This window comes from Capsaspora owczarzaki (genome assembly GCF_000151315.2).
Source record: "Capsaspora owczarzaki ATCC 30864 unplaced genomic scaffold supercont2.16, whole genome shotgun sequence".
Taxonomy (NCBI): domain Eukaryota; class Filasterea; order Ministeriida; family Capsasporidae; genus Capsaspora; species Capsaspora owczarzaki.
In genome coordinates this window covers 95239-122052 of record NW_011887307.1, presented here as the reverse complement: position 1 = coordinate 122052, position 26814 = coordinate 95239, and the positions used below count along the sequence as shown (strand labels likewise).

Sequence of the window (26814 nt, the reverse complement as noted above, 5' to 3'; positions counted from 1 at the left end):
TGTGCGATCCGCCACACCAGTGAAGCCTGCTTGCGTGTGACCAGGTTGGTGTTGAGCACAGCCTTCATATCGCTCCAGTTCCAGTCAATGATCCTGTCCCACTCGAGCAGTGCGCGCGAGGGTTCGGGGGTGGCTGTCAGACGCTTGCGGATGGCCTTGAGTGTTGTATCCTTGTGCACGACTGGTAGTGGTGTGAGGCCTTGCCCGTGAAGCATCAGTACGCTCGGGTCGATCCACGCGTCAAACCCATAGCCGACAAAGTACGTATCGGTTGCCTGGGGCTTCCACCTGCCGTTGGCAAGCAGGGTTTTCTTTGCGCTGTGTGAGACCCATTTCACCGTGAGCAGCGGTCTTGTGGCGGTTAGCTTGGTCCAACTCGTCGTGAGGAAGGGTGCGATGATGTTGTTGTCTGACCAGCCATGACGTCGTAGCAGAAGCATGGTGCCTTCGCCAGTGTTCTTCACTGCCAGCACTTCGTGTAGCAGTGTGCCACCGGCCCTCGTCGTTGTCGAGCACCAGGGATTGTCGTCCGGCTCCGTGACTTGCCTGCTCAGAATCTCTTCCACGCCCGAGTCTCGCAGCGCCTCAAGCAGCCTCGTCAGCTTGCTGTGCGTGGCACCTGGAACCTTGATTTCATCGGCGGTTGCCCACCTTTGTTCTTTGAAGTTCCAGAGATCGCTCACCGTCTTGTAGTCATTTCTCATCCAGGATGGCCAGTTGATCGTCTTGCCGTCGTCCGTCACCAGTGGATTGCTCCACAGCGGCAAAGTCAGGGCCTCGATTCGGTTGTTGGGCCTGCGTGGCGCGGGTTTGAGCTTGTACCATGCAGCGAGTGCTCGGCCCCAGAAATGGCTGACCTTTTTGATGCCCGGTTTCGAGTGCAGCAGCCGCCTGTCGCCGATTGGCTCGCCGTCGTGCGTGTCCGCCGCCCTCCACAGCAACTGCGTCACTGTTTTCCACAGCGAGGCGGCCGGCAGGCAAAAGTTCGCAACTGCTTGGGCGAGCATCGCCTGGCAGTGTTGGTCGATGGGAAGCAGTCCCAGCCCGAAGGCCTCCGAGCCAGTTTTTGCGCAGAGCGTTGCGAGTGTTGCGGGTGCTTTGAAGCGCGTGGGCCAGAAGAAGCGCAGAATGATGCATTTGAGCCGATCCAGGTAGTGACCGCACAGTGGAGTGAACCTTGCCCGATACTGTCAGAGTCAGTGCTAAGGTACGTCGATTGTCAGGCAATGTTCATGAATAAAGGTATATTGACGAATGAACCATTCCCAGTATGGGAGACATGACAAACAATACAAGGTAATGCATGCAAGTAAGTAGGCATGCCAGTGGGGCATGACATTCTGCCCCTTCCAAAAAAAGGGTTCTCCAACCGCGAACGAGAGAGCTAACAAGAAACAAAAAACAACTGACACAAACGGTATCGGAAATCAAAGCATAATCATAATCATTTCCATCTCCCTCGTTGCTTTTTTTTTGGTCAAGCGACCACCACCCATCACTTGGGCTTGTTCGGGTGCGCCCGGTGATAAGCGTTCACCATCCGTGCGTTGCCAGGCACAATGTTGTATGCAGGCTCCCAGCTGTCTTCGGAGGCGGGGCGATCTTTCCAACGGATCAAGTACCACAATTCGTCGTCGTCGCGAAGCTGCGAGTCGAGAATCCTGCCAACCGGGAAGAACTCGCCATCACTCGTAGACAAGCCAGGGACATTGCGGAGCACACGGTCGGGTAAATCATTGGGACGATACAGCTCCAACAAAGCCACATTGAAGACATCGGCCTTGAGCGAGCTCTCGCCAAGGTCCAAGCGCACAGCATTGTCGTTAATCACCTGGAGGATCTTGAATGGACCAACACGCACAAAATCAAGCTTGGTCACAGGACGGTCGCTCTTGATGTTTCGGCGCAAAATCCACACTTGCTGGCCAATCTCGAACTTGGGCGCTTGCTTGCGCAGACGATCGGCAAACTTGGCATACCGCTCGTTCGCTCGAGTGATGTTTGATGCCAGGGTTGCATGCAATTCCTCCATCTGGGCGCCACGGTTGAGATGAGGCAAAAGAGCTGCACGATTGGCCGCGTCGCCGACATCCATCCGAGGATTGAAGCCATACGCAGCTTTGAATGGCGACATCTTGATGGCCGTGTGCACAGTGTTGTTGTAAACGAACTCGCACGAGGCCAAGTGCTCCACCCACTGCTGGTCGTGCGAAATGTACGCGCGCAGGTAGGTTTCAACATTGGCATTGGCTCGCTCAACCAGACCATTGCCAGCGGCATGATACGCGCTGCTCAGCGCCAGCTCCACACCAAGGCCTCGCCAGTAGTCACGCCATGCTTTGGCTGCGAACTGGGGCCCACGGTCACTGAGAATGCGGTCAGGCAGGCCATGATGGCGAACCACATTGTCAAAAAATAAACTTGCAGTTGCTCGCGCTGTAACCGCTTTGACCGAAGGAATCAGGTGAATCATGCGAGTCAGTCGGTCTTTGCAGACCAGGAGCGCATCAAAACCTTGGTCCGGTGGCAAATCAGTGATAAAATCCACCGCCCAGTCACCAAACGGTCGCTTGGGAGCGGGGATTGGCATCAGCAGTCCGTACGGCGCATGCCGCGGGACCTTGACACGTTGGCACATGTCACACGTAGCCACATAGTGAATCACATAGGCACGCAGGCCTGGCCAGGCAAAGTCGCGACGAACCAGCTCAAGCGTTTTCAGCTCGCCGCCATGACCAGCCAACTCTGCGTCGTGTCGCATGAAGAGGACAGTGGACCTCATGCTTTCCGGGACATACAGTCGGCCATCCTTTCGCAGCAGGCCGTCAGCCAAGACGTAGCGCGAGTGTGGGGCCGCAGCCAACAGCGACGCTTGCGCATCCACAGCAGTCTCGAGACGAATTTTCCCAACCAAGTCGGTTGGAAGCTCGCTCGCACTGTGAGTAGCTGTTGGGGTGTCAGGAGCTGCTACTCCAGCATCGGCGGTTGCTAATGCATCGTCGTGATCATGCGTGGCCGGCGAACTCGGGATTATGTGCGTTTGCGGTGCAAATGTCACTCGAGGGGCACGGGCACGCTCAGGCGCCGCACCAGCACCCTGGGTAGCATCACCGACCGCTTGCGCACGCGTGACAGGGGCAGCGATCTTGGTGAAAAGGCTGGGAGGCAGGATGGGTTCGAGGCGAGTGGGTTGTGGAGTCGCACCACTTCCCGTCCTCGACAAAGCATCCGCCGCTCCATTACGCGAGCCATCGATGTGGAGGATCACGAAATCGAAGCGACCAAGCCTTTCCTTCCAATTGGTCTCGCGGGAGCTGAGCTCTTTCGCAAACGAGAATTCACGCTGTCGTCTGCTGTCGACTGCTCCACAGGTAGTGGCGCCGACTGCTCCACAGGTAGTGGCGCCAGGTCTCCAAGCACTCCACAATGGCAAGGAGCTCCTGCTCACCGACTTTGTAGCGAGTCTCGGCAGGACGAAGGGTGCGAGAGTAATAGGCAACCATACATCTCTCGCCTTTCGCATTGCGCTGCATCAGCACACCACCAATCGCGACATTAGAAGCATCAGCGTATACTTCATAAGGTCGTGAATGGTCCGGGAAGGCCAAAACCGGAGCCTCGCAGAATTTGCGCTTCAGCAGCTGAAAAGCCGCTTCACGCTCAGGTGTCCACACAAATGGCGTGTTCTTGCCCAACAGCGATGTCAGGGGTCGAACAATTTCAGCAAAATGCCAAATGTGACGACGAACAAAATTTGCAAAACCAAGCAATTCTTGCACGCCTTTCACATTTGTCGGTGCTGGCCACTTGGTGATGGCAGCAATCTTGGCCGGGTCAACCGCAATGCCTTCAGGCGAGACCTCAAAGCCCAAGAACGTGACCTTGTCGACATGGAACGTGCACTTGTTGATCGACAGGAACAATTGGTGCTCTTGAAGAATGCGGAGCAGAGCGCGAACATGCTCGATGTGCTCCTCCTCGCTTTCAGAAAAAACGATCAAGTCATCAAAGTAGCCACCAGCGAAGTCCTCGAGCGGCCGTAGCACTGAATCCATAAAACGCTGGAAGACGGCGGGTGCGTTGACCAGTCCAAAAGGCATCACTCGCGACTGAAACACATTGCGATCGACCTGGAATGCCGTGAACTTCTCGCTAGCCTTCGTTAGGCGCAACTGTCCATAGGCACACGTAAGATCGAACCTGGAAATGATCTTCGCTTTGCGCAGGCGCTCGAGCAAACGAATGGGATCGGGGGTCGGATAGCGAATTCGCACCGTCGCCTTGTTCAGTGGGCGAAAGTCAAAGCAGACTCGAATTTCACCAGTTTTTTTGTCGGCAAAGACCGGTGCTGATGTGACATCAGAGATGGACGTGGTCAAGGTCTTGTTGGCGAGGCCCTTGTCAACCATCTTCTTCAGAGCGTCCTGCTGCGCGGGTGATTGCGGACGCATTGCTGCGTGGAACAGCTTCGCGCCCGGCATGAGCTCAATGTGCATGTCATAGCCTTCACGATGCGGTGGTAGCTGCGCAGCTGCGTCGGGGTCAAACACTGATGCAAATGACTGGTACACTTTGGGAATGCGGTCAAACCAGTCTTTCTCGTCACCACGGTCACCCGAGTTGTCGTCCGCGGCCTCGTCATGGACATCATCAGGTGCAGCTTGCGACGCTGATTCCAACGGTATACCGCTTGCGGGGGCTGCGGCGTCGCTGGGGGGCGAGGGAGGCGAAGAAACCGACGCAGAAATTTTGCTGGGCACAGATGTCGTCTCCTCGCGCCCGCCTGCCGCCTGTGCACTGCTGGCCGGTGTGCGCGTGGCCTCGCCAGACTCAGAATTTGACGGCGATTCTGGGGGTGTGCCGCGCGACGGGCCTGGGTGCGACTGAGGGGGTGGGAGCAGCGGTGGCGCAGGCGTTGGGTTTTCGCTGACTGTGTTGCTTGCGCTGTTTCTGACCTCGTCAGAGTCGCTGCCTCCTGGGGTAGTTTTCGATGCTGTTCTGATGGTGCTGCCTGCGCAGGGCGAGGCACTGTCGGTGCGGCCGCAGGAGCCGCGTCGGTGTCAAAGCGCTTTGCCGTTCGCTTGTCGTTGGTGCGCCCGCCACGCGCAGTTCGTGTTGTCTGGTTCTGTCGCAGCCGCGGCGCTGCCACACGCTGGGCTGTGAGTGTCGGTGTCAATAACGCGCTGTGGGGAGGCGTAGGGAGGAGGCCAGGGCGACAGCCGGCCGTCGAGGGTGTCGAAGCAGAGGACTGACTGCTTTGCACAGGGATGTGCATTGTTCGTTGTTTGAAGTCGATTTGAGGGTTGTTCTTTTCCAGCCAGTCCGCCCCAAGGATGAGAGGTACGACTGGCGTCGATGTGATCAGAGGCTGGATCACCTCACGGTGCTTGCCGAGCGAAAGGCCGACTCTGCATCGCTCGCTGATTTTCAATGGTTGCCCATTGACTGATTGGACTGTGATTGGTTTGGCCATACGTGAACGTTTGACAGACAATTTATTTGCGAACTCGTCATCCATCAACGTTACAGTAGCGCCACTGTCAACCAGAACGGGCGTGCTCACAGGCTGGGACTTGGGACGGTCCAGGTTGCAAACACGAGCTGGAAAAACAAAGGCGCCGTTTTCTTGCCCACTCGTCAGATGGCCCTGGCGGTGGGCTGGGCTTTTCCCTGCTGGGATTGGCCCTGCTGGCCTTGCTGCTGCGGCTCGTCGTCGTCGTCGTCGTCGTTGTCGTCGGCAGCCCAGTGCGCGAACAGGGCGGCAGCGAGCTGCTTCTGGAGAAGCGCGTGAGGCACCTGCTGGCAATGTGACCCGGCTCCCTGCACTTGTAGCAGAGGCCTTTCGCCAAGCATTCCGCGCGCTCCTTGTCAGTGATTGGCGAGGAGGACGAGCGCTGCGATGGGCCCGGCTTGTTGTTGTGCGCTGCCCTGTTGCCGTTGCCGTTGCGGTTGCCGTTACCGTTGCCGTTGCCGCGAGCCGAATTGTTGTAAGTCGCATAGTTGCCACCATTGCGACCGGCGTTGTTGCTGTTGTTGCTGTTGTTGTGACCGCGGTTGTCGCTGTTGTCAAGGGGGGTGTTGTCGCTCACCCTGTTGCCGTTGTTTCTGCGCTTCGGCTCGAATTGCATCGAATACAGGATCGAGGCCTTGATGCTCGCCAACGTCTCATCCAAGGACCAGTCGAGGGCATGGGTGGCGTACACGACGGGCGGTAGGGCTGCGAGCAAGTCCTGCTTGATGCCGTCCTCGGTGATGTTGATGCCGCGAATGCGCCTCAGCCTCTCAACCGTCTCGACCACTTCCTTCACGCTGCGTGCCGTGTAGCGCAGGTCGGCCAGTAGCTGGCGCGCACGCGCTCCAGTCGTTTCGTCGCTGAACTTTCTCTGGAGCGCGGCCAGCAGCTCGTCCGAAGTGCTACCCGGTTTGTCGTCCAGCTCGTCCATGATGAACTCCAGTGCCGAGTCCGACAAGCAGGTAATGAGGACGGTAACCTTGTCCTTTTCAGTCAGTGAGACCATCTTGCAACGATTCGAAAAATTTCTCACAAAACGATCCAGGTTGTCGGCATTGCCATCGAACTTTGACACGCCGAAGAACTTGCACAAGTCGTTAAAACTCATGGAGGCCGTGACGCTGGTGTCTATCTCAGCCAGGATCTCGGCATTGTTTTGCTCGATACCCTGTGCCATTTGCTCGGGACTGAGCATAGACGTGTTGCTATCGGTGTCCGTGTCGCCACTGGCGTTCGAGGGGCCAGCGTCGCTCATGGTGAGATCTTGAATGAAAGATTGGAGAAAGGATTGAGAAAAAAGTGCGAGAAAAGTGAAAACCGCAAAGAACTGAAAAAGGAAAACACGTGAAGATGTGGGGAAAAGATAACAAAGAAAGACGGCCACAGCAGTGCCGAGTGCGATTGCAGTGCTGGGGTCGAAAAGGGGTCTTGATCACTGCGGTGTCTCGAACACAGCAGTCGTGGTGGGGAATGTGGAAGAACGAAGCAAAGTGAAAACAAAAATGCAAGGAATGAGGGGAGAAGAGAAGGAAGCGAAGAAAAATGAAATGAAATGAGAAAAAAAATGAAAGAAACGTGGCAGAACAGAAAGAGAGAGAAAACGAGTCGTGATCACTGCGGCGTCTTGAGATGCAGCAGTCGTGGCAGTCGGGGAGAAGAGTCTGTCGATGAACACTGGGTGACAAAATGTTGATTCGTCAAATTGTCAGAGTCAGTGCAAAGGTACGTCGATTGTCAGGCAATGTTCATGAATAAAGGTATATTGACGAATGAACCATTCCCAGTATGGGAGACATGACAAACAATACAAGGTAATGCATGCAAGTAAGTAGGCATGCCAGTGGGGCATGACAGATACCAGACCTTGCTCAGCCCGATTGCGTTCGCGATGACCACCTTGCCCGGCATCGACAAGCCCCTGCTGTTCCATCGCAGCAGCTGAGCCTTCACCTTGTCCAGCAGCTCTTTGTAGTTTGCCTCCTCGCGGTCGCCATAGCCCAACATTGCGCCCAGGACTCTGGTGCATTTGTCAGGTGGCAGGAAGTCGAGGTGAGCGATCGCTTGCAGTGGAGTCTGGCGCTTGTCTCGCCCGAGTCTGATGACTGTCGTCTTTTCTTCGTTAACTTTCAGGTTTGTGGCTTCCCCAACTCGTTTGAGGGCCGCCAGCTTCGGTATCTCGTTCTGTGATTCCAGGAAAACCGTCGTGTCGTCGGCAAACAGGGTGACCTCGGTCGCCAGGTTCGGATCCAGGCGCAGGAAGCGCAGGCCAGCCCCTTTGCAGAGGTAGTCCGCCACGTAGCATGCATACAGCGCGTACAGCGCTGGCGCTTCCACCGATCCTTGACGCACCGACCGCTCGATCTTGAAGGGCTCCGAGATGCGGTTTTGGTACACAATGCAGGCTTGGCATCCCGTGTTGAGGAGCTTCATCCAGTGCAAGAATCTTTCTCCAATCCCATATCGCTCCATGGCCTGGAACAGGAAGCCATGGTCGACGCGGTCGAAGGCCTTTTCGCAGTCCAGCAGCACCGCGACTCCTCCGATGCGCTTTTCCTTCGTCAGGTCGAGCACGTCGCGCACTAGGTGGATGCAGTTGTCGATCGTGCGTCCTAGGACAAAACCGTTCTGGCATGTGGGGAGAATGTCGTTGGCAACAGCTTGAAGACGTTGCACCAGCGCGCGTGCAATGATCTTGCTGTCCACGTTGAGCAGCGAGACTGGCCGGTAGTTTTTCAGCTCGTCTCGGCTGCCCTTCTTGAACAGAAGCTTGATGTGTGCCATGTACATTGATGCAGGTAGGCGCCCGTTTCGCATTGACCGATTCGCGATGGTTGCTAGCAGCGGGGCCAGCAGCTCTTCAAAGTGATGGTAGAACTCAGGCGTCAGCCCGTCACAGCCTGGGCTTTTGCCTTTGGTCGTTCTTTTGATCGCCTCTCGGAGCTCCATTGCGGTCAGGTCAGCGCCCATACGCTCGTGGTCTTCCGCGTCCAGCAGCTCACAAGGCGAGGCGCAACGAAGCACTTCCTCCTGGGCGGCCGAGACGGTCGGCTCACTGGCGTACAGAGTCTGGTAAAAGCTGCGCTGCGCCTTGAGGATGTCGACGGGGTCGGTGACAACTGTCAGGTTTCTGGATGCAACCTGCCACTTTGAATGATTTCTTGCATGTTTTCCCACCCTTGTCTTTTCTTCCTGATTTTCTTCTGTCTTGCTCTGATTTGTCTTGTCTGATTTTCTGATTTGATGATGACAAATATGTTTGCCTGTCAGTCGTCAAAATTTGATCAACCTGATTCGATTTGGATCCTTTCTTGTCTTGTCTTTATTAAATCCCCAAAATCCCCAATTCCTTGTCCTGTCTTGCGCCAACACCTGAGTACCCTTCTCTGTCCAGTCCGGGATCCTAACAACAACCGTGTCGCCTACCTTCAGGCTGGGGATGGTGAGTGCCCGTTGCGCTTCCTTCTCGAGTGAAAAGAAGAGCTTGGAGTTGCGTTCGTTCTCGAGCCGCCATCTCCGCGCCGTTCGAATGCGTGCGGCCTCGGCGCGCTCGTTCAGCAGTGCGTGGAGCTCGCTTTCCAGTCGTGTTCTGCAGCGTTCCAGCTCTTTGGTGTTGCCACCTTGGATCCGTAGTTCTGCCATACTTCTTTCCGTCATGCGAAGCTCCGTCTCAAGTAACTCCTGCTGTCTCTTGGCGTTCTGGTCACGGTCGGTGCTCAGTTGACGAGCGCGGCTCATGATCTGCTTCTTTGCCAGATCCCATCCAGCTTCCGGAGCGCCGTCTCGCGCGAGCTTGATGAGGACACTCTCGCAGTAGTGGGTGAAATCGGCGTCCAGCAGCAGTCGCGCATCGAATTTGTACTTGGCCCTAGGCCGTGTGTGGTCGTTGGTGCCCATGCAGCTGACGCACACCGCACGGTGGTCCGAGTCCTTGTACTCTTTGATCCTGGCTTGTGTGGCCAGAAACGGGAGCGTGCTGGAGCCGAATATGTAGTCGATGCGCGTGAGGCTGCGCTCCTCGACAGCACCATCGGTGTCCGAAGCGTTGCGGGTTGGCCTGGCCCAGGTGTAGCTGATGGCGTGCGGGTCCACGTCGTCGTACAGGTCCTCCAGCCCCCATTCTGTTGAGCATCTCAGCAAAGGCCTTCTGAGCGCTGTCGAGTGGGTCGGGAACCTTCCTGGCCTTGGAGTAGTATCTTGATCTCGCCATTTTTCATTCGTTGCTTCGCCCCCGGTAGCAGGGGCCAGTACGAATGGCGTGGCGAGCCGACTCGGTCGATGTTGATTTGTCCTTGTTTCGCGATTGCGTTCCGGATTGCTTGTTCGTCGACCTTGGCTGTGTTGCCTGTCAGAGAGATGGTAAAGCCCTCGACAGCCATTTCCAGATCGTAGCTTTGTCCGTTGATCTCGACGAGCTCGTTCACCATCTTGTTCGCATGCTCCTCGGATTCGAAAACCAAGTTGATGCGCCCAAGCTTGGCGGAGATCTCGACGATTTCCACCACGTACTTTGTGTTTGCGATTCCTTGGATCCGCTGCGCAAACTTTTTCATTTCAGCTTGCGTGGTGGGTCGCGGGAACTGCGGGAGGATGAGGACGTTGTTGTGTGCGCGTGATGCTTTGATACGCGCTTGGAGCTCGTTTTCCTTGCGCTGCTTGTGCTGTGTCCGGCTAGCGCTCGCCTCAATGTCAACATTGGGGCTGAGCTCGTTCACTTCAGTCTCGTCGGTGCTGCCATCCACGCGGGGCCGCTTCCTGGCACTGCTGCCATCTTCGCCACTGGGCGCGGATGACGACGAGGCTGCCGGCGTCGCCTGCCGCTGGGGCTGCGGCTGCACGCGCTGCGGTTGCTGGCTACCCTGCGACTGGGCCTGCTGGGTTGCGTGGACTGGCTGGAAGGCGGAAGAGCGGTGGGAGGACGCCGCTCCTTCGCTGCTCGCAGTTTGCATCAGCTGCGTTCGCGTGGCCCCCACTATCTCCGCGTAGGAGATTTCGCCGGTGCGCATCGGGGATGGGCCACGCGTCGGGGGGCGGGGCTCGTCCTCGGCACTAGGGCCGGGCGGGGGAAGCTGGGCAGAGCTCGCAGAGGCGGGTGTCGAGTCCAGTACCGCCAGGCCCGAGGAGCCCACCAAGTTGCGGGGGGGGGGGCGTCGGCGGACGGGAGACCGTAGGCGTCGGCTGAGCCATTCCGTCCGGGACCGCGATCTGGTGGTCTTGGGTGGGCAGCGAGTCGTTCTGCCCACTCGACGCGCCAGCACCTCCGTTGCCCCCCATGAACGCCTCCAGCGTGGACTGGACCGCCCCGGGTTTCGAAGGGTTGCTGCCCCTGCGCCCCACGGGGGGCTTGGTCGCCGTGTTGGCGTTCTTGGTTGCTCCGTCGTTGCTGACACCGCTCATGATTGCTCTTGCTTTTGCTCAAAAAAAGAAGACTCCCGCAACTCAAACGATGAAGTTGGTACATGATGTGGACCTCCCAACGCGTGCTAAACATGCCGGTTGAGCTGTCTAGGGACCACGGTGAGGTGTGTCGCGCGCGCTTGGGAACCGCACTCCACAACCCCCTCCGTCGCGCAGCCTACACTGAGTCTACCGTCATCCACGGACTACAGGTGGGGGTTTTAACGCACAACAACTCAGATTTTATTGGAGAGAGGAGGGGACAGCGTCTCGTGACGGAGGCGATTTTGCAGCTTCATATTGGGAGTACTCTTCTGTTACCTCAATCAATTCATGCTTTCCACCACCAAAATCACGTCATTCCACTCCACCCTCTACCCGCACACTGCACAGGTGCTTAGGATCACTTCCAAAACCCAACAAGGCGTGTTTGGTGCCGTTGATAGAGGGAAGGCCGGGCCCTAAGATCATATGTGCTAACGTGAATGCTCGATGAGAGTACAGCGTCCCTCGGCCCGCCATCGCCGCCCAGATTGGTCTGAAGTACCGAAGAATGTTCAGGTACACTCGTGTGTACAAGGCGGGCGGCAGGTTTGCAACCAAGCCGAGCTTTGGCTGATGGCTGAAAACTCCAGGTTACGGCCCCCTTTTTCCAGCTCAATTTCAGTCCGACGAGTCCCCATTGCCTCTGAGATCGCCGCTTTTACCCTCAAAATGACGACAATGATGTCATCTACAGCTTATGCTCAAAAGGAAATGGGTAGGCGGGGGTTCAAGTACCGAGTCAAGTACGAAAAGTCGCGGTCGCCGAAAATGCGAGCAAAACAAGATTTGTGCTTCGCCAAACGGCATTTGCATTATGCCGCCAAGCAGTGGCTCAACGTCATTTCCTTGGGCGACACTGCTGTCCGGGTATAGCAACGCATGTGTTCAAACATGTGCGCATGAAACCGGGCAGCTGCTCGACCACAGGGTCGTCCAGCCGCAAGTGAAATGTGGAAAGGTGGCAAACTGACGATTTTCCAAAAATTTCTCGTTTCGCCGTGTCCACTTTCGTGAGGTCGGAGATCGCATGAACTCGTTCCCCTATCTCTCCTTTCTCAATGATGAGTTGAAGTACGCCCGTCGCACATCACCAGAGGGTAAAAACTTCATATTCCATCAAACCAATGCGCCCTGGCACAAGAAAGCGGTTGTGACCAGGTGGTTGAAAAACCACAAAGTCGACGTGCCCGACTAGCCTCCCAACTCCCCCGACCTGTATCATACCGCAAACTCATGTACCATGGTCAGGAAAGAAAACTACCAAGGTGCAGTGACGACGGACCAAGTCGTGGTTTGAGAGTGCTTCCGAAACGTGAGCGACAAAGTGCTCAGTCCAACACATTACATCCGCCTCATCAGCTCTATCTCCGAGAGCGTCCATGCATTTTATGATGTCAGTCATGGTTATGTTTGTTATTAAAGTGGTTTGGTTGGATTGAAATGGGTGGAACGGGCGGTTATACCGCAAATTTTGAAAAAATAGAGAAATTTTCAGATTTTTCTTCACAAAAATCGCAGTTTTTCTCGTCTCCTCCTTCACATGCACATTGGATGAGCCAGATTTTTGATAAAATAGTGTGAGCCACACAGCACCCATTTATTAATAAAGTAGCGGGCTCGCGTGGAGGCAGGGAACATGGTGAACTAGCAATCTCTACGAACTTTTTTGGGGGATTAGTAGTTTTCAAACTCTCATTTCTTTCTTAACAACTGAGTACTGTAGTCCAGTCCGGGACCCCAAACAGGCTCGTGCTGGGTTGTTCTTTGCCAAAGCAAGGACGACGCTAATGTTCGTTGCCACAGCAGCGAACAGCAACGAGCGCTTTTGTTGTGTGTTTGAGCATGTATCGAAATCTGAACAACCAGTCGAGGAAGAAGAGAGAGAGAGACAATTTGGTTTCTTTGAAAGACATCGGCGAGGCACACATAAGAATGGCAAAGTGAGAAGAAGACGGGGAGAGGGGAGGGGGAAAGAGAAACTTGGAGAGCGCATCAGAACAAGAACAAGACGACAAAACACCAACGAGCAAATTGTCAATCATGCGTCGGCGGCTCGCATTTCCACTCATTCCTTCTCAAACTCCATAATGAGCTCCTCGGAGGCGAGGGTTTGCCCTGGCTTGACGAAAACCTTCTTAATCTTGCCAGTGCGTTGAGCACGAAGCGAGTTTTGCATCTTCATGGCTTCCACCACTGCCACCTCTTGACCAGCGACAACCTGCCAATCCATCAAAGCTCGATCAGTTCCCACATCCTCCATCTCAACCATTGAAGCGAGCAGGCCGTCCTTACAGAATCACCAGCGGCCACTGCAATCGTCACAACAGTGCCAGGCATGGGCGAAACCACCATCATGCTCGTGTCGGCCTTCGCCTTCTTGGGCATCAGCTTGGACAGCTCGTACTCACGAGGTGTCAGGAAGACCACATCGTACTGCAAGTAAAACCGCCGAAACAAAAAACCCCAAGCAATGCCAACCGCAGCGAAAGCAAGAAAAAAAAAAAGAGCCAAAGAGACAAACAATCCATGTCAGCAAACCGACCCGACGTGAACAAAAGAAATCTACAAAACAGAACGCAAACTCTCACCACGCCGCCCAAATAGCCAATCTTGAAGCCGCCGGGGATGGAGCCAAGGTTCTGGATGGTGACGACATCAGAAATGTGATCGTGCGAGTCTTCAAACTCGACATCCTCGGAAGCCGCAGCCGTTTCGTCGACAAGCTCTTCGTCCTCGTGCTCACAAGGTTCCTCCACAATAAAGTGGCGGACACGGATATGGTTGGTGGGTGCTTCGCTGTCTTCAGAGACTGCGAGTTTCGAGCCATCCTCAAACTCAACCTGACTCGAGATACAGGAGCACATTCAACAGTGAGCGAAATTCAAGCACCCCAAACAACAACCAAACAAAACAAAGCAACAAATCCACCCCCCCTCTAAACAACCGTATTGCATGACCATACCTGAGACATTCCTTCAACGGACGAAAGGATGATGCGATGTGGGGCGCCATCGAGCAAAACCACGTACTCTTGCGCCTCAACTCCAGAGGCGACCTCGGAGACGACATCTTGACGAGCAACCTTGCTTTGGAACGACACATTGTCGACAAGCTCGGTCGCCTTGAGAGCAGCGGCCGTGCTAAGGAGATGATGAAGCTGCAAATCCTTCAGTTCTCGCTTGGCAAAGCCCGTGGGGTACTCTTCTTGGATGAACTTGGTCGAGATGTCGCCAGAGATGAAGCGAGGATGGTCGATCATGTCGCGCAGAATAGGAATGTTGTGCGTGACACCACGAATGACGTAGCTGTCAAGAGCTTCGCGCATCGTCTGCAGCGCCGACTGACGGTCCGGGCCGTAGGTGATCAACTTGCAGATCATGGGATCGTAGTAGATGCTGATGTTGCTGCCTTCCACAATGCCACTGTCGCAGCGAACAAGGTTTTGCCCAGTGCTGTTGGTTTGAACAAATCAAGCAAAAAAAAAAAAAAAAAAAAAAAAAAAGAAACACAGAAAGAAAAGAAAAGAAACACAGAAAAAAAAAAAAAAAAAGCCACAAACCAAAAAAATGCAAGTTAGGTCCTGTGCAGAACAACAACACGATCAACAATGCCAGTGCTCACTAATCCACGGGCTCAGCATAGGTTTGCAGCTTGCCAATGGAAGGAAGGAAGCGAGTGGGGTCTTCTGCGTAGACGCGCGACTCGAACGCCCAGCCGTTCAGCTTGACGTCGGCTTGAGTGAACGAGAGGGGGCGATTGGCCGCAGAGCGGATCATTTGCTCGACAAGATCGACTCCAGTAATGTACTCGGTGATCGGGTGTTCGACTTGGAGACGAGTGTTCATTTCCAAAAAGTAAAAGTTGCGCTTCGAGTCGACCATCATTTCGACCGTGCCAGCAGAGTTGTACTTGACGGCCTTGGCGAGCATGACGGCTTGCTGGCCCATCTTGGCGCGGGTCTCAGGGTCGATGAAGCTGCTGGGCGCCTCCTCAATGACCTTTTGGTTGCGGCGCTGGATGGAGCACTCGCGCTCGTTCAGGTAGACAACGTTGCCGTGGTTGTCGCCAAGAACCTGGATCTCAATGTGGCGCGGGTTGTCGATGAACTTTTCGACAAAGAGACGATCATCGCCAAACGACGACGCGGCCTCGGCCGCCGACAGCTTGAAACCCTCGCGCACCTCCTCGTCATTCCAAGCAACACGCATGCCCTTGCCACCGCCGCCGCCAGAAGCCTTCACCATGACTGGATAGCCAATCTCCTGCGCAATCTTGATGGCATGATCGGCGTCCTTCACAACGCCGTTATAGCCGGGAATGACGTTGACCTTGGCCTCGGTGGCAAGAATCTTGCTGTGAATCTTGTCACCCATGGCGTCAATGGCGCCAGAGTGCGGGCCAATGAAGGTCACGCCAAGCTGCTCGAGCTGAGCGGCAAAATGGTTGTTCTCGGAGAGGAAACCATAGCCTGCAGCGACCCAAACAAATGAACGAGACAGTGAGACGACAAGTCGAAGGAATGATGAACGAAGAACAGCCAAAATTAAAAAAAAAAACCAAGAAACCCCCCCCCCCAAAAAAAAACCAAAAAAAAAAACACAACGAGCAGGACATGTTTTTCGGTTCTGTGGTTACCTGGGTGGACGGCCTGAGCACCACTTTGACGAACGGCATCAATGATGGCGGTCGCGTTGCGGTACGAATCGTTGGTCGGGGCAGGGCCGACGCAGTACGCCTCATCAGCAAGCTGAACATGCAGAGTTTGGGCATCCACCTCAGAGTGGACGGCCACCGTTTGAATACCAAGGCGCTTGCAGGTGCGCATGATACGGCAAGCAATCTCACCACGGTTGGCGATGAGAATCTTGTTGAACAGCTCGTGCTTGGGCGGGTTGGCAATGTCCGGGCGCTTTGTGCGGACGGCATGCTTCGGGGCAGTCGGCGACTGGTCGGCACTGTGACCACCACCGAACGAGGCTTGGGTGGCGTGGAACGAGCGCACAGGCAAGACGGCAGCAGCCACGCCCTAGCGAAAACGATCCAAAAAAAAAAAAAAGAAAAGCCCATCAAGAAGGTGAGTGCATTGATGGCGTAAAGGCGTAAACTTGCAACAAACCCCCTGATGGGACAAAGGGCCTTTTCAACCATCATTTCTGAGAAATGCATGAGCAATCGAGCGACGTACAGCGCCAAGTCGGGCCTTGCGCACAACACAGATGCCGATGGTGGGTCCAACGGACAACGGACAGCAAAAAGTTCATGTTGAGCATGCTCATTGCTATTTAGCTTTGATGAAAACTCAGAGATCTGTTACAATGACAAATGGCAAGTAATCAAACAAAAATGTGAGTGAATGAATGGAAATCCATCAAAAAAAAAAAAAAAAAAAAAAAAAAAAAAAAAAAAAAAAAAAAAAAGAGAAGGGATCGCAGCTTTGTCTGCGCAATGGAAGGGAACGATCGGGATGCGCAGTCAACGGAAACGCGAGCAAGCCCAGTGGGACTGCTTGGAGAGAGAGTGATCTCCGGATGAGGAACGAGAGAGAGAGTGTGTGTCGAGAGCGAAATGAGCAAGCGAAGGCACATGGAAAATGCAAGGAAAAAAGAAAAAAAAAAAGAAATAAAAAAGATGCAATGAAGCCAAAGCAAAGTGACTGCAGAGTCAAGGGCGGAAGGGCGGCTGAGACGGGAGAGCTGAAAAGGCATGGGAGTGACAATGACAACAATGACACGAGTGAACGACTGCCGACCAGACGGGGCACGACAAAGCGTGTGGAGAATGAACACAAAGAAACGGAGGAGCGCTCTTTTGCTCGAGAGCGAATCGCGGTGCACATAGCACGAGCATGCCGTGCTGCAGGCATCGGCTATCGACGATTCAGCATCCGATGGATGGCAAGCGGCTCGTTTGGGAGGGCTGAGGACCGAACGGCGAGACGAGGGTTCAGCAGCAGCAGCAGTAGTAGATTGGTTGGATTCATTCACACCTTTGCCACAGTGCAAGCACACTCGTACCCCCACCCCACTGCTAAGGTTCAGCACGAAGCAAAAAGTGCAAAACGATCGCTGCCCACTTTCAACAACGAACGACAACGCGATCGAAACAGAAATACAAAAACAATCACAAAAAAAAAAAAAAAAACCAACCAAAAAAAAAAAAAAAAAAAAAGCGAAGAGTTGAAAAGCGTGACTGCACATGATTCAGCCGAAAAAGCAATCTTGTCCACAATCGGACGGGTTATCGAATGGATAGAGACGCAAAAAGAGAGAGAAGCAGTGACGCACGGAGGGAGGTGATTGACACCCGAGGAGAAAAGACAACCAGAAGCTTTGTCTTGGTGTGGATTCGCTGGCGATCGTCGCAAAGCAAAGCACAGCAAAGCGAAACAAAAAAACGGGCGTCAGACGGAAAAATCACGGCACACGTTCCAAATAATAATGTCTTGGCTTTGAACAAAAACCACGCAGATAACCAGGTTTGTTTGAGTCTGCCGCTTTTTTTTTTTATTTTATTATTATTTTTTTTTGGTTGATCTTCCGGTTCCGAGCTGTGTCTTGCTCACATTACAAAAACAAAAATCCGACTTGATCACTGAAATTGAAAGAAGAGGCGAACAAACTAAAAAAAAAAAAAACCTACTCGTTCAAAAATGCAATAACGCATTGTCACTCTTTCAAAACGGAAACAATGCTGAGTTCGCGCATTGAAAAAAAAAAAAAAGAAAAAAAAAAAAAAGTCGTGATTTTTAGCACTGAGCGCACGGGCTTCAAAAGGCAGATATGAGCAACGCATCGAGTGTGCATCATCGGAAGCATAGAACAACAAGAGAGAAGCAAGAGAGAAAGAGAGCGAGAGAGAGAGAGCATTAAGGGAATGATGCACTGTGTTTGATGATCACTCAGTGAAAAGCTCCCATTGCAATTGCATTGAGATCTCGCTTTTTTTTTTTTTTTTTTTTTTTTTGCCTTCGTCTCTGTCTCTCTGTCGCTCTGTCTCTCGCACTGCCTGTCTCACACACTGTCTGGCCTGACGCTCGTTCCAAAACGCACGTTCCAAAACGCACGAGCATTGCGTTGGGGCGGGGATGCTTGACCCCGTGAATCTGCTCACTCACCCGCTTGAATTCTGGCAGGTCGCACACTCGTGTCTTCCGCTGCCGTGACTCGCGCTGCTGCGTGCACTGCGGCGCCGGTGGCTGCAGTCAAGGCCGCCGCTGCCGTGTCTGCTGGTGTCAGCGCACCACAGCAGGCTCGATCGATCGCCACTGCGGCGTCGGTCGCTCGCGCCGCTCAGGAGGGCCGCTCCATCCAGGAGCGCATCGCCGAGAAGGTCACTGCCGCCAAGCTCGGCGGTGGTCAGGATCGCATCGACAAGCAACACAAGCAGGTTTGTGCTCATCCCATTGCAATAGTGGCATATGGGACAAGATGAGGCGGCTCGTGTGGAAGCTCACGCTTGTTTCTGTTCGATTTGCTTTTGCAGGGCAAGCTCACCGCTCGCGAGCGTCTGGAGGTCTTGCTGGATCCCGGGTCGTTCCGTGAGTACGACATGTTTGCCGAGCACAACTGCACCGATTTCGGCATGCAAAAGGTAACAACAAAAAGCCATAAATGCGAAAAACAAAAAAACAAACGAAAAAACAAAAAAAACCGTGCCGTTGCTCACCCGAATCACACTGCCCCCCCCACCTCAACCTCATCTCCTTGTAGTACACTGGTGATGGTGTCGTGACTGGCCATGGCCGCATCAACGGCCGCCTGGTCTACGTGTTCAGCCAGGACTTCACCGTGTTTGGCGGCTCGCTGTCGAGCGCTCACGCCAAGAAGATTTGCAAGATCATGGACAAGGCCTTGCTTGTGGGCGCGCCCGTCATTGGCCTGAACGACTCTGGCGGTGCTCGCATCCAGGAGGGCGTCGAGTCGCTCGCCGGCTATGCCGACATTTTCCAGCGCAACGTCGATGCGTCCGGCGTCATCCCGCAAATCTCAGTCATCATGGGCCCGTGCGCAGGCGGCGCCGTCTACTCGCCGGCCATGACCGACTTTGTCTTTATGGTTCGCGACACCTCGTACATGTTTGTCACTGGTCCCGATGTGGTCAAGACCGTCACCAACGAAACTGTCACCCAAGAGGAGCTCGGTGGTGCCAAGACGCACACTGCCAAGTCCGGTGTCGCCCACCGCGCCTTTGAAAACGACATGGAGGCGCTCCAGCGACTTCGCGAGTTTTTCGACTTTTTGCCGCTGTCGAACAAGGACGCCGCCCCCGTCCGCGCCACCGCCCTCGTCGACCCCAGCCGCCCCGTGCCTGCGCTCGACACGCTCATTCCCTCTGACAGCCTTCAGCCCTACGACATGAAGGAGGTCATCCACAAGGTCGTCGACTTTGAGCACTTTTTTGAGCTCATGCCCGACTATGCCAAGAACCTCATTGTTGGCTTTGCTCGCATGAATGGCCGAACTGTCGGTATCGTCGCCAACCAGCCTCTCGAGGCGTCTGGCTGCCTGGACATCAACTCGTCCGTCAAGGGCGCTCGTTTCGTCCGCTTCTGCGACGCCTTCAACATCCCGATCATCACCTTTGTCGACGTCCCCGGCTTCCTCCCCGGCACCGCCCAAGAGTACGGCGGCATCATCCGCCACGGCGCCAAGCTCCTGTACGCCTACGCCGAAGCCTCCGTGCCAAAGATCACCGTCATCACGCGCAAGGCGTACGGTGGTGCTTACGATGTCATGAGCTCCAAGCACCTTCGCGGTGATGTTAACTATGCCTGGCCCAACGCTGAGATTGCAGTCATGGGTGCCAAGGGCGCCGTCTCCATCATTTTCCGCGGCCAGAAGGATATGGGTAAGCGCCAGAGAGTTCTTTTGCTTTTTTTTTTTTTGGGTTTGTTTTGAGGTTGATTGTTGTTGTGACAGCGACTCACTATTTGTTTCTCTCCGCCTCTGCCCTCACACAGCTGCTTCCGAGAAGGAGTACATTGAAAAGTTCTCCAACCCCTTCCCCGCTGCTCAGCGAGGCTTCATCGACGACATCATCACTCCGTCGACTACTCGCGAGCGAATCATTGAGGATCTCACTGTGCTCGACACCAAGGATTACCAGGGCCACAAGAAGAAGCACGGCAACATCCCGCTCTAAATTTCGCACAAAGGCGGCCTTGTTGCTGGTCGCCAATTTTGATCGTTTGGGTGTGCATTCCTTTCTTGTCACAAATCTGAAGTTTCTCCTTGTTTTATTCTTCGTTTCCAACGAGACAAGGTACATGTTGAGCAACCTAGCAAAGCAATGAGATTTTGAAGCGATAATGATACAAATGTTGCTGGAGATACTACTGAATGCAGCAATTGCGTTGCGGATCATCACTGTGCGGGCAAAAAAATCACTCACGGTTAGATTTGACCTGTGTAACAAAGCATCTCAACAGTCTGCATGTGCTACATACCTAGGACGGTCGCGAAGGCGGCGTGCAATTGGCTGTCCATTCAAATCCGTACTACGACGCTCGTCCAAGCTGCCAGCTTCACTTGCAGCGCGAACAGAGCGTCGCGGTGGCGAGTCTGTGTGGTGTTGGGGGTGGTGAGTGCCGTTGGAGAGCTTGGCGGATCGCTTGTCAAGATCATTGCCCAGCTGTTTCAAATGTTGAGGCGTCAGACCCTTGCGTGACGGGGTTGCTTGTGTTGAGGTTGTAACTGCTGGTGTCGTGACGGCTTGCCGACGACTCAGGGAAGCTGGTGTACTGCTGTTGTTGTTGCGATGATGATGCGGCAACGGCTTTGTCGTGGGTGTCTTTGTATTGGGCGAGGACGGTCGTTTCATCTTGGATTTGGACGCACTGACGCCGACAGAGTGCTGGTCGGACTCTTCTGGCTCGACTGAATCGCTCTCGCTCTCATCATCTTGATCATGATGGCTGTCGCTGTCGGACGTTACCTGTCCTCGCGAGTTGGCTGCAGCGGCAGCCGCCGCGGCGAATGCTAAATCCGCTGCTTTTCGGTAGTCGGCGTCAAACTCCGTCTCGACAAGATGGGCGTGCTCGGGCGCGAGGAGCTGGACCATCCGCTGGAACATGTCCAAATGCGTCGTCATCAAGTCAAACTTGAGCTTCTCGCGACGCTTGACGCGATCGCACAAGACGCGCAGCTGCTCGAGGTCGCGGCGAATGTCGGCGCGCAGGATGCGACGCTCAGTGCCGTCCAATGCCAGTGCGTGGTAGCGGTCAATCAGCGTGGGTCGACGAAGTGCTGGCAAGAGCGGGTGGCCGTTCCTGGCTCGCTTCTTTTCAATCCAGAACGCCACGACAGCAAGCACCACGTCAAGTGGAGCGCGCGTCTTGACAGCAATGTGACCAACGCGCACAAAGCGCAACAGCTCGTGCTCGCAGGTGGGAGGAAGGAGCGCGGTTCGGAAGGGAAACTCGAGTCGCACCCGCCATGGCAGAGTGGTGGCCATGTTGTGTGTCGAGTGGGACGTGAGCGCGTTGATGGACATTGGGCAGTTTTCGGCCTTGCACACGTAGGCGGACGGGCCGAGAAAATGGAAAAAGGCCGCATCCACGTATTCGACCGTGTTCGTAGCAGCCAGGGTGTCTGGCTGCGCCGCTGGAAGGAAGGGCTGCAGCATTTCTTGCGCGGCGTCGGGCTCTGACAATCGAATGCGCTTGCTAGCCATGAGGAACTTGCGCTCTCGTTGTGCTTGTTGTTTGGTGTGCTTTTTGCTCATCCGGATGTGACGGCTGGATGCTGTGGGGACGGTGCCATGCACCACGCTGGCGAGGTCCAAGAAGCCGGCCATCCAACGGGAGACGCCGTGAGGTTGATTGCTGTCGTCGCTAGAGCCGAGGACGTAGCGAACACCATCGTCCTCGTCCATGGCGGTCTCGTTGTCGCCAAGGTTGCTGCCGTCGTCGTTGTCTTCGTCGTCGTCTTCGACGTCTGCCAGGCCACTGGTAGTGCTCTCGTTGCCATCCTCCTCCTCCTCGTCGTCGTCGTCTAGCTGCTCGCCAAACGTGTACTCTTCTGGCAGCTTGTACTTTGTTTCAGGCGAATCAAACTGGTCGTTCTCGTCATCGTCGGAATCATCATCAGCATCATCGTCGTCATCGTCGTCATCATCCTCATAGCCTGCGTTGGGCTGCTGGTCGGCGCGCAAGTTCAGGTCGTCGTCAAAGTCGTCTTCAGCGCCACTACCAACGACATCAATGTGATCGGAAACATTGCTGCTGCTGGTGCTGCCAGCATCATCATCGTCCTGCTCATTGTCGTCGTTGTGGATGGGATGGCTCCGAATACTGCTGGCGATCGAGCGTGCAGCGGTCTTGCTAGTGGCGGCGCTGTTGCTGCTGCGCTGGAGCTGGAAGAGCGTTTGAGGCGAGAGCATGTACCGCGCCGAGTCGTCGTCGACAGCGCTGGCCAAAGCACGAACGCGGTTTGCGTTGCCAGGCGTAGTGGCACGCGAGGGAGTCGTCGGCGCGGGTGCGACGGCAGACGTCTTTTTTCGTGGCGAAGCGCTTGGAGGTCGGCGAGCAGTTGCGTTGCTGTTGCTGTTGCTGTGTGTCGATGCTCGCTGCTGGGAGTAGCCCCGAGCCGCGCCGCGGATGTTGGCCAAAATCGCTCGCTGGTACTCGCGATCTTTGGCTGTCGCCGAGTCGGCTGTGGAGCTGGCGTCGTCGTTGAAGGTGACATCGCCCGTGGCCGATCGCAACAGCAGGTCGTGCGTCACCGGCTCGTCGTTCTGGCCGTAAAGGTTGTAGGGGTCGTCGAGCACGTCGCCGTTTTCGTCAAGAAATTCGGGCTGGAAGGCTTTGGGCACACGAGACCAGTCGTGTTTGCCGTGGGCTTGCATTTCGAGCATGGAGATGATTTGCTCGAGCGTTTGCGTGCTGAGCACGTAGTTTGGGTTGGACGCCACAAGCGCACCATTTGACGCGGCGACAGCGGCTCGTAGTTTGGCAGAGTGAGCAAACGAGGACACGGCCGCCAAAAGTGGATCTGGCGACGCGTCGTCATCGGCTTCCGCAGAGCTGGATCGCCGGCGCTTTCGATTATTCGTGGTCGATGACTTGTTCGCTTGCGCTGCTGCTGCTGCTGGAGGAGGAGGTGGTGGTAGTGCGTCGGAATTGCGCGTGACGCGGTCGAAATTGAACTCTACCCGCCGCCGTTCCTTGTTGAACAGTGCCAGCCATGCCGTATCCGTCTCGTCGAGATCATACAGGGCATACGGGTTGTGCAGTGCATTTTCAAACTCGATATACATTGGAGGGCGCTTGTATGGATGCCCCGAGCTGGTTGGACGAGTTGTTGCCGCAGCGACCCATCGTTTCTGTTTTGGCAGTCGGAAGTGAGGACACCTGACTTTTTAGTACAAAATACAAGAAACAAATGAAATGGCGACCCATACCCTTGATTTCGTTGCACCGGCTGCCTCCAAAGCGTCATGCAGCGTGCCAGGCGCCATGACGACCGCTGGAAATACTGAAGTTGACGGGACTGTTCCAGAACAAAAAAAATCAAGCAAAAATTCGGACGTTAAATGCCAATGATGGAGACGATGAGTTGATTCAACAAAAAGCCAACGCCGAATCTCTGCGAAAAGGAAAGTTCGAACAAGCTGCATTTTGGCGGGAAAAATTTGAAAAAGCAGCGAGATCGTTTTTTTTTTTTTTTTTTTTTTTTTTCCCCCGCCAGCACAAAGCCAGCGACCAGACCCGCAGCGACCAGGTCCTCATGCCCAGTGTCAAACCACAAACACAGTGGCCCATATGGGTCGACTGGGAGTCCCTCACGACATCAGGTTGGAAAAGACAACCTATCATTGGATTCTTCGACTTTTTTTTTTTTTTTTTTTTTTTTGCTGAAAAACCATTGCCAATGGAAAATCCAATGAACCAATGAAAAATCCAATAAATCCCGTTTTTTTTGTTTGAATTTGCATTAGAAAAATTTTTTTTTTTTTTTTTTTTTTTTTTTTTTTTTTTTTTTTTTTTTTTTCCCCCGTTGAACAGCGCTGCCTGCTTTTTGCCCGCCATCGATTCGCTGTTTCGCACTTTCGCACGGTTGACAAAGCACTCGAAAGTCCTGCTGTTGGTCTGGTTTTGGGCGGCTGGAGAGCACCGTTTGGAAACCCAGGCGCAACCTCACTCACTCAAACCTCGACCTCGACCCTCCCTTCCTCCCCTTCCTCCAGCCACATCCACATCAGCCAAGTTCAGCATGCCCCCCCCCTTTGGTAACAAACCAAGCGAGGGGTCTTGCTTGTGGACCAACTCTTGCTTTACCTTGGACGGGGTTGTTGTACTCGTTGCGCCACTTGTCCGAGACGACAATCGTGTCCTCGAGCACCTTGTCATCCGGCACAGTCATCTGCGAGATCAGCGCCATGCTAAACACCTCGACAGCCTCGCTGTGGCCGGACGGACGGCGGGCGGCTGCGGCAGCAGAGGACGACGCTCCTGAGCCCTTGGTACTCGAGCTGCCTGTTCCTGCTGCTGCTGCTGCTGCTGTTGCTGCTGCTGTTGTGCGTGATGATTTGCTATTGCTAGCACTGGTACTGCCGCTGGTGCTGGAGCTGGCTGGCTGGAGCGGGATGTTGCGCCCGCCAATCTTAATCCCAATGGCTGCAGCGACCTCCATTGCCATGCGCAGCCGGTCGCGCATCGCACGGCTCATCTTCTTGTGCGAGCAGGCCATCCTGGCAAGCCGATCGAGCGACGGGCCCGTCGGCACTGCAGTCACTGCGGCGACGTGCTCTGCGCTCATTGTTCGCGCGGCAGCCAGCAATCGCTGCTCGACCGACGCCGACGCCGACGCCGACGCCGACGCCCCTGCAGCTGCTGTTGCACCATCACGGTGGGCTGCAGGCGTTGCTGCTATTGGCGTGTGGTGCGCGGCGGGGTTGGATTTCACCATCACACTGTATCCGTTTTTTTCGCTGCTGCTGCTTCGACCTTTGTTCCTTCGATCGTCAGTGTTCTAGTGTTGTGTTGCTGAGCAGGCGTGTTTGTCAAGAGAAGAGCTGCAAAACAGATAGAAACAAAAACAGATAAAAAAAATGACGAGCTCTGAGAAAATAAGAAATAAAAAAGACTGAAACTGAAGCTTGAGAACTGAGATTTTGAGCTGAATGCGTAATTTCACTCGCATTGCACACATGTGGAAGAGTTTCGTTGGATTGATGCGGTGATGCACGATACATGTACTGGCCATGTTCAACTCAATGCAACTTCCATACAAAACCCATTTCCATTCAATTTCCAATGCAAAACCAGTCGTCCTTCACTTGACTTCACTCCCTTTGTTTTATTTTCCAAACCCCCCTTCCCACTTTTATTTTTCAACAATCATGCTCGGATGGCTGCTGCCCTTTGACAGCACCCTTGCGAACGGTGTTCTCATCTATGCGAGCCTGGTTGCGCTGAGCTGGCTCTACCGCCGCCTCGTCGCACGCCCGGGCCTCGCGCACTTCCGCGGCCAGCACGTCTTCATCACCGGTGGCAGCCAGGGACTGGGCCTGTCGCTCGCAGCCAGCTTTGCGCGCCTCGGAGCGAACGTCACGATCGTCTCGCGCAAGCTGGACGTGCTCAACCAGGCCAAGGCCGAGATTGTCAAGCGCTGCTCCGCCTCACCAGGCAACGTGGCAGATCGCGTGCTGCCCCTGGCGTGCGACGTCACCCAGTTCGAGCAGGTCGAGAAGGCCGTCGCGCAGGCCGCCGCCCACTTCAAGCAGCCAGTTCACACGCTCGTTGCGTGCGCGGGATCCGCCATGCCGGGCCGGTTTGTCGACCAGTCCGTTGACGACATCAAGCGCATGATGGACCTCAACCACCACGGGTGCGTCCACGCTGCCAAGGCCGTTGTGCCCGGTATGCTGGCAAGCTCCGCCAAGGGCCGCACGCTCGTCTTTGTCAACTCGGGTTGCGGTCTCACCTGCTTCTACGGCTATGCCGGCTACTGCGCGTCCAAGTGGGCACAACGCGGCTTTGCAGAGGCGCTTCGGTAACACACACACAATAACAATGTCGTTAGCAAAATCGTGCCATTCAATCTCTCATGTCTGTTTTTCTCTGTTTGGCTTTTGTTGTCACTCGGCGTGCTAGCAACGAGCTCGTAGCGGACGGCGTCCGCGTCTGTGTGTACTATCCTCCCAATATGGACACGCCTGGCTTTGTCGAGGAGAACAAGACCAAGCCGAAGGTGACGGCCGAAATTGAAGGCTCTTCGGGTATTCTGACGTACGTTTCGACGTGTACTGGTTGTACTTTTGTTGATACCAGTGATTATGTCAAGAGAGAACGATCTGCGAGGAACCGGAGAAGATGGGGGCGGGGGCGGCGAGAAACACTGTTCTCACAGCAGCTCGTGTTGGTTGCGTTGTAGGCCCGACCAGGCTGCGGCGATTCTCATGGAAGGCCTTGCCAGTGGTAAGACCATCGTTCTTCGAAACTGCATGAAAGGCCTTTGAAGAAAAATCTTGCAACTCAGGCGCTTTTGACATTTTCGTTTCCCTTCTCGGGCAGGCAACGATGCCGTGACTGCCGATCCACTTTCCGAGCTGGCACGCATCCAATCGGGCTCCAACGCTTCCCCGCTCAACGTCTTCCTTGATCTTGCCATTTTGCCAATCTCCCGCATTGTCTGGACTGGCGCCTACTTGTTCATGAACCACGTCGTCCGATCTGCCCATCGACAGCAGCAGAAGCGCGACTAGAACATCTTCTGCGTGTGAATAGTTCTTTGGGTGCTTCTGTGGTCGAAGCGTGCCAAAAGTTCCAACTGTGTTGACTCTTTGTACAAGTCGACCAAAAAGAAAAAAAAAAGTGCGCTCAGTCCAATTTCCTCCCTGTTTGGCCTGTTTTTGTCATTTTG

General features: G+C 54.7%; 4 protein-coding genes across 4 annotated transcripts; 2 read left to right on the top strand and 2 right to left on the bottom strand.

The window, feature by feature from the left end:
• Positions 1 to 13016: 13016 nt before the first annotated feature.
• CAOG_07770 (propionyl-CoA carboxylase) lies at positions 13017 to 16227 on the bottom strand (the record flags this gene model as incomplete). The annotated part of the gene is made up of 7 exons (XM_004342794.2): positions 13017 to 13169; positions 13244 to 13384; positions 13540 to 13791; positions 13914 to 14403; positions 14573 to 15419; positions 15587 to 15977; positions 16192 to 16227. The coding sequence occupies 7 exons, from the start codon at positions 16225 to 16227 to the stop codon at positions 13017 to 13019; spliced, it is 2310 nt and encodes a 769-aa protein (XP_004342843.2).
• Positions 16228 to 17730: 1503 nt separating this feature from the next.
• CAOG_07769 (carboxyl transferase) lies at positions 17731 to 19848 on the top strand (the record flags this gene model as incomplete). Its single annotated transcript, XM_004342793.2, has 4 exons — positions 17731 to 17746; positions 18081 to 18337; positions 18434 to 18541; positions 18661 to 19848. The coding sequence occupies 4 exons, from the start codon at positions 17731 to 17733 to the stop codon at positions 19846 to 19848; spliced, it is 1569 nt and encodes a 522-aa protein (XP_004342842.2).
• Positions 19849 to 20144: 296 nt separating this feature from the next.
• Positions 20145 to 25027, bottom strand: CAOG_07768 (hypothetical protein). Its single transcript, XM_004342792.2, has 4 exons — positions 24228 to 25027; positions 23351 to 23439; positions 20397 to 23272; positions 20145 to 20316 (listed from the first exon to the last, which is right to left on the bottom strand). The coding sequence occupies exons 1-4, from the start codon at positions 24856 to 24858 to the stop codon at positions 20283 to 20285; spliced, it is 3630 nt and encodes a 1209-aa protein (XP_004342841.1). The 5' UTR covers positions 24859 to 25027; the 3' UTR covers positions 20145 to 20282.
• Positions 25028 to 25207: 180 nt separating this feature from the next.
• CAOG_07767 (hypothetical protein) lies at positions 25208 to 26808 on the top strand. Its single transcript, XM_004342791.2, has 4 exons — positions 25208 to 25944; positions 26046 to 26180; positions 26326 to 26369; positions 26466 to 26808. The coding sequence occupies exons 1-4, from the start codon at positions 25292 to 25294 to the stop codon at positions 26654 to 26656; spliced, it is 1023 nt and encodes a 340-aa protein (XP_004342840.1). The 5' UTR covers positions 25208 to 25291; the 3' UTR covers positions 26657 to 26808.
• The last annotated feature ends 6 nt before the right edge of the window (positions 26809 to 26814 follow it).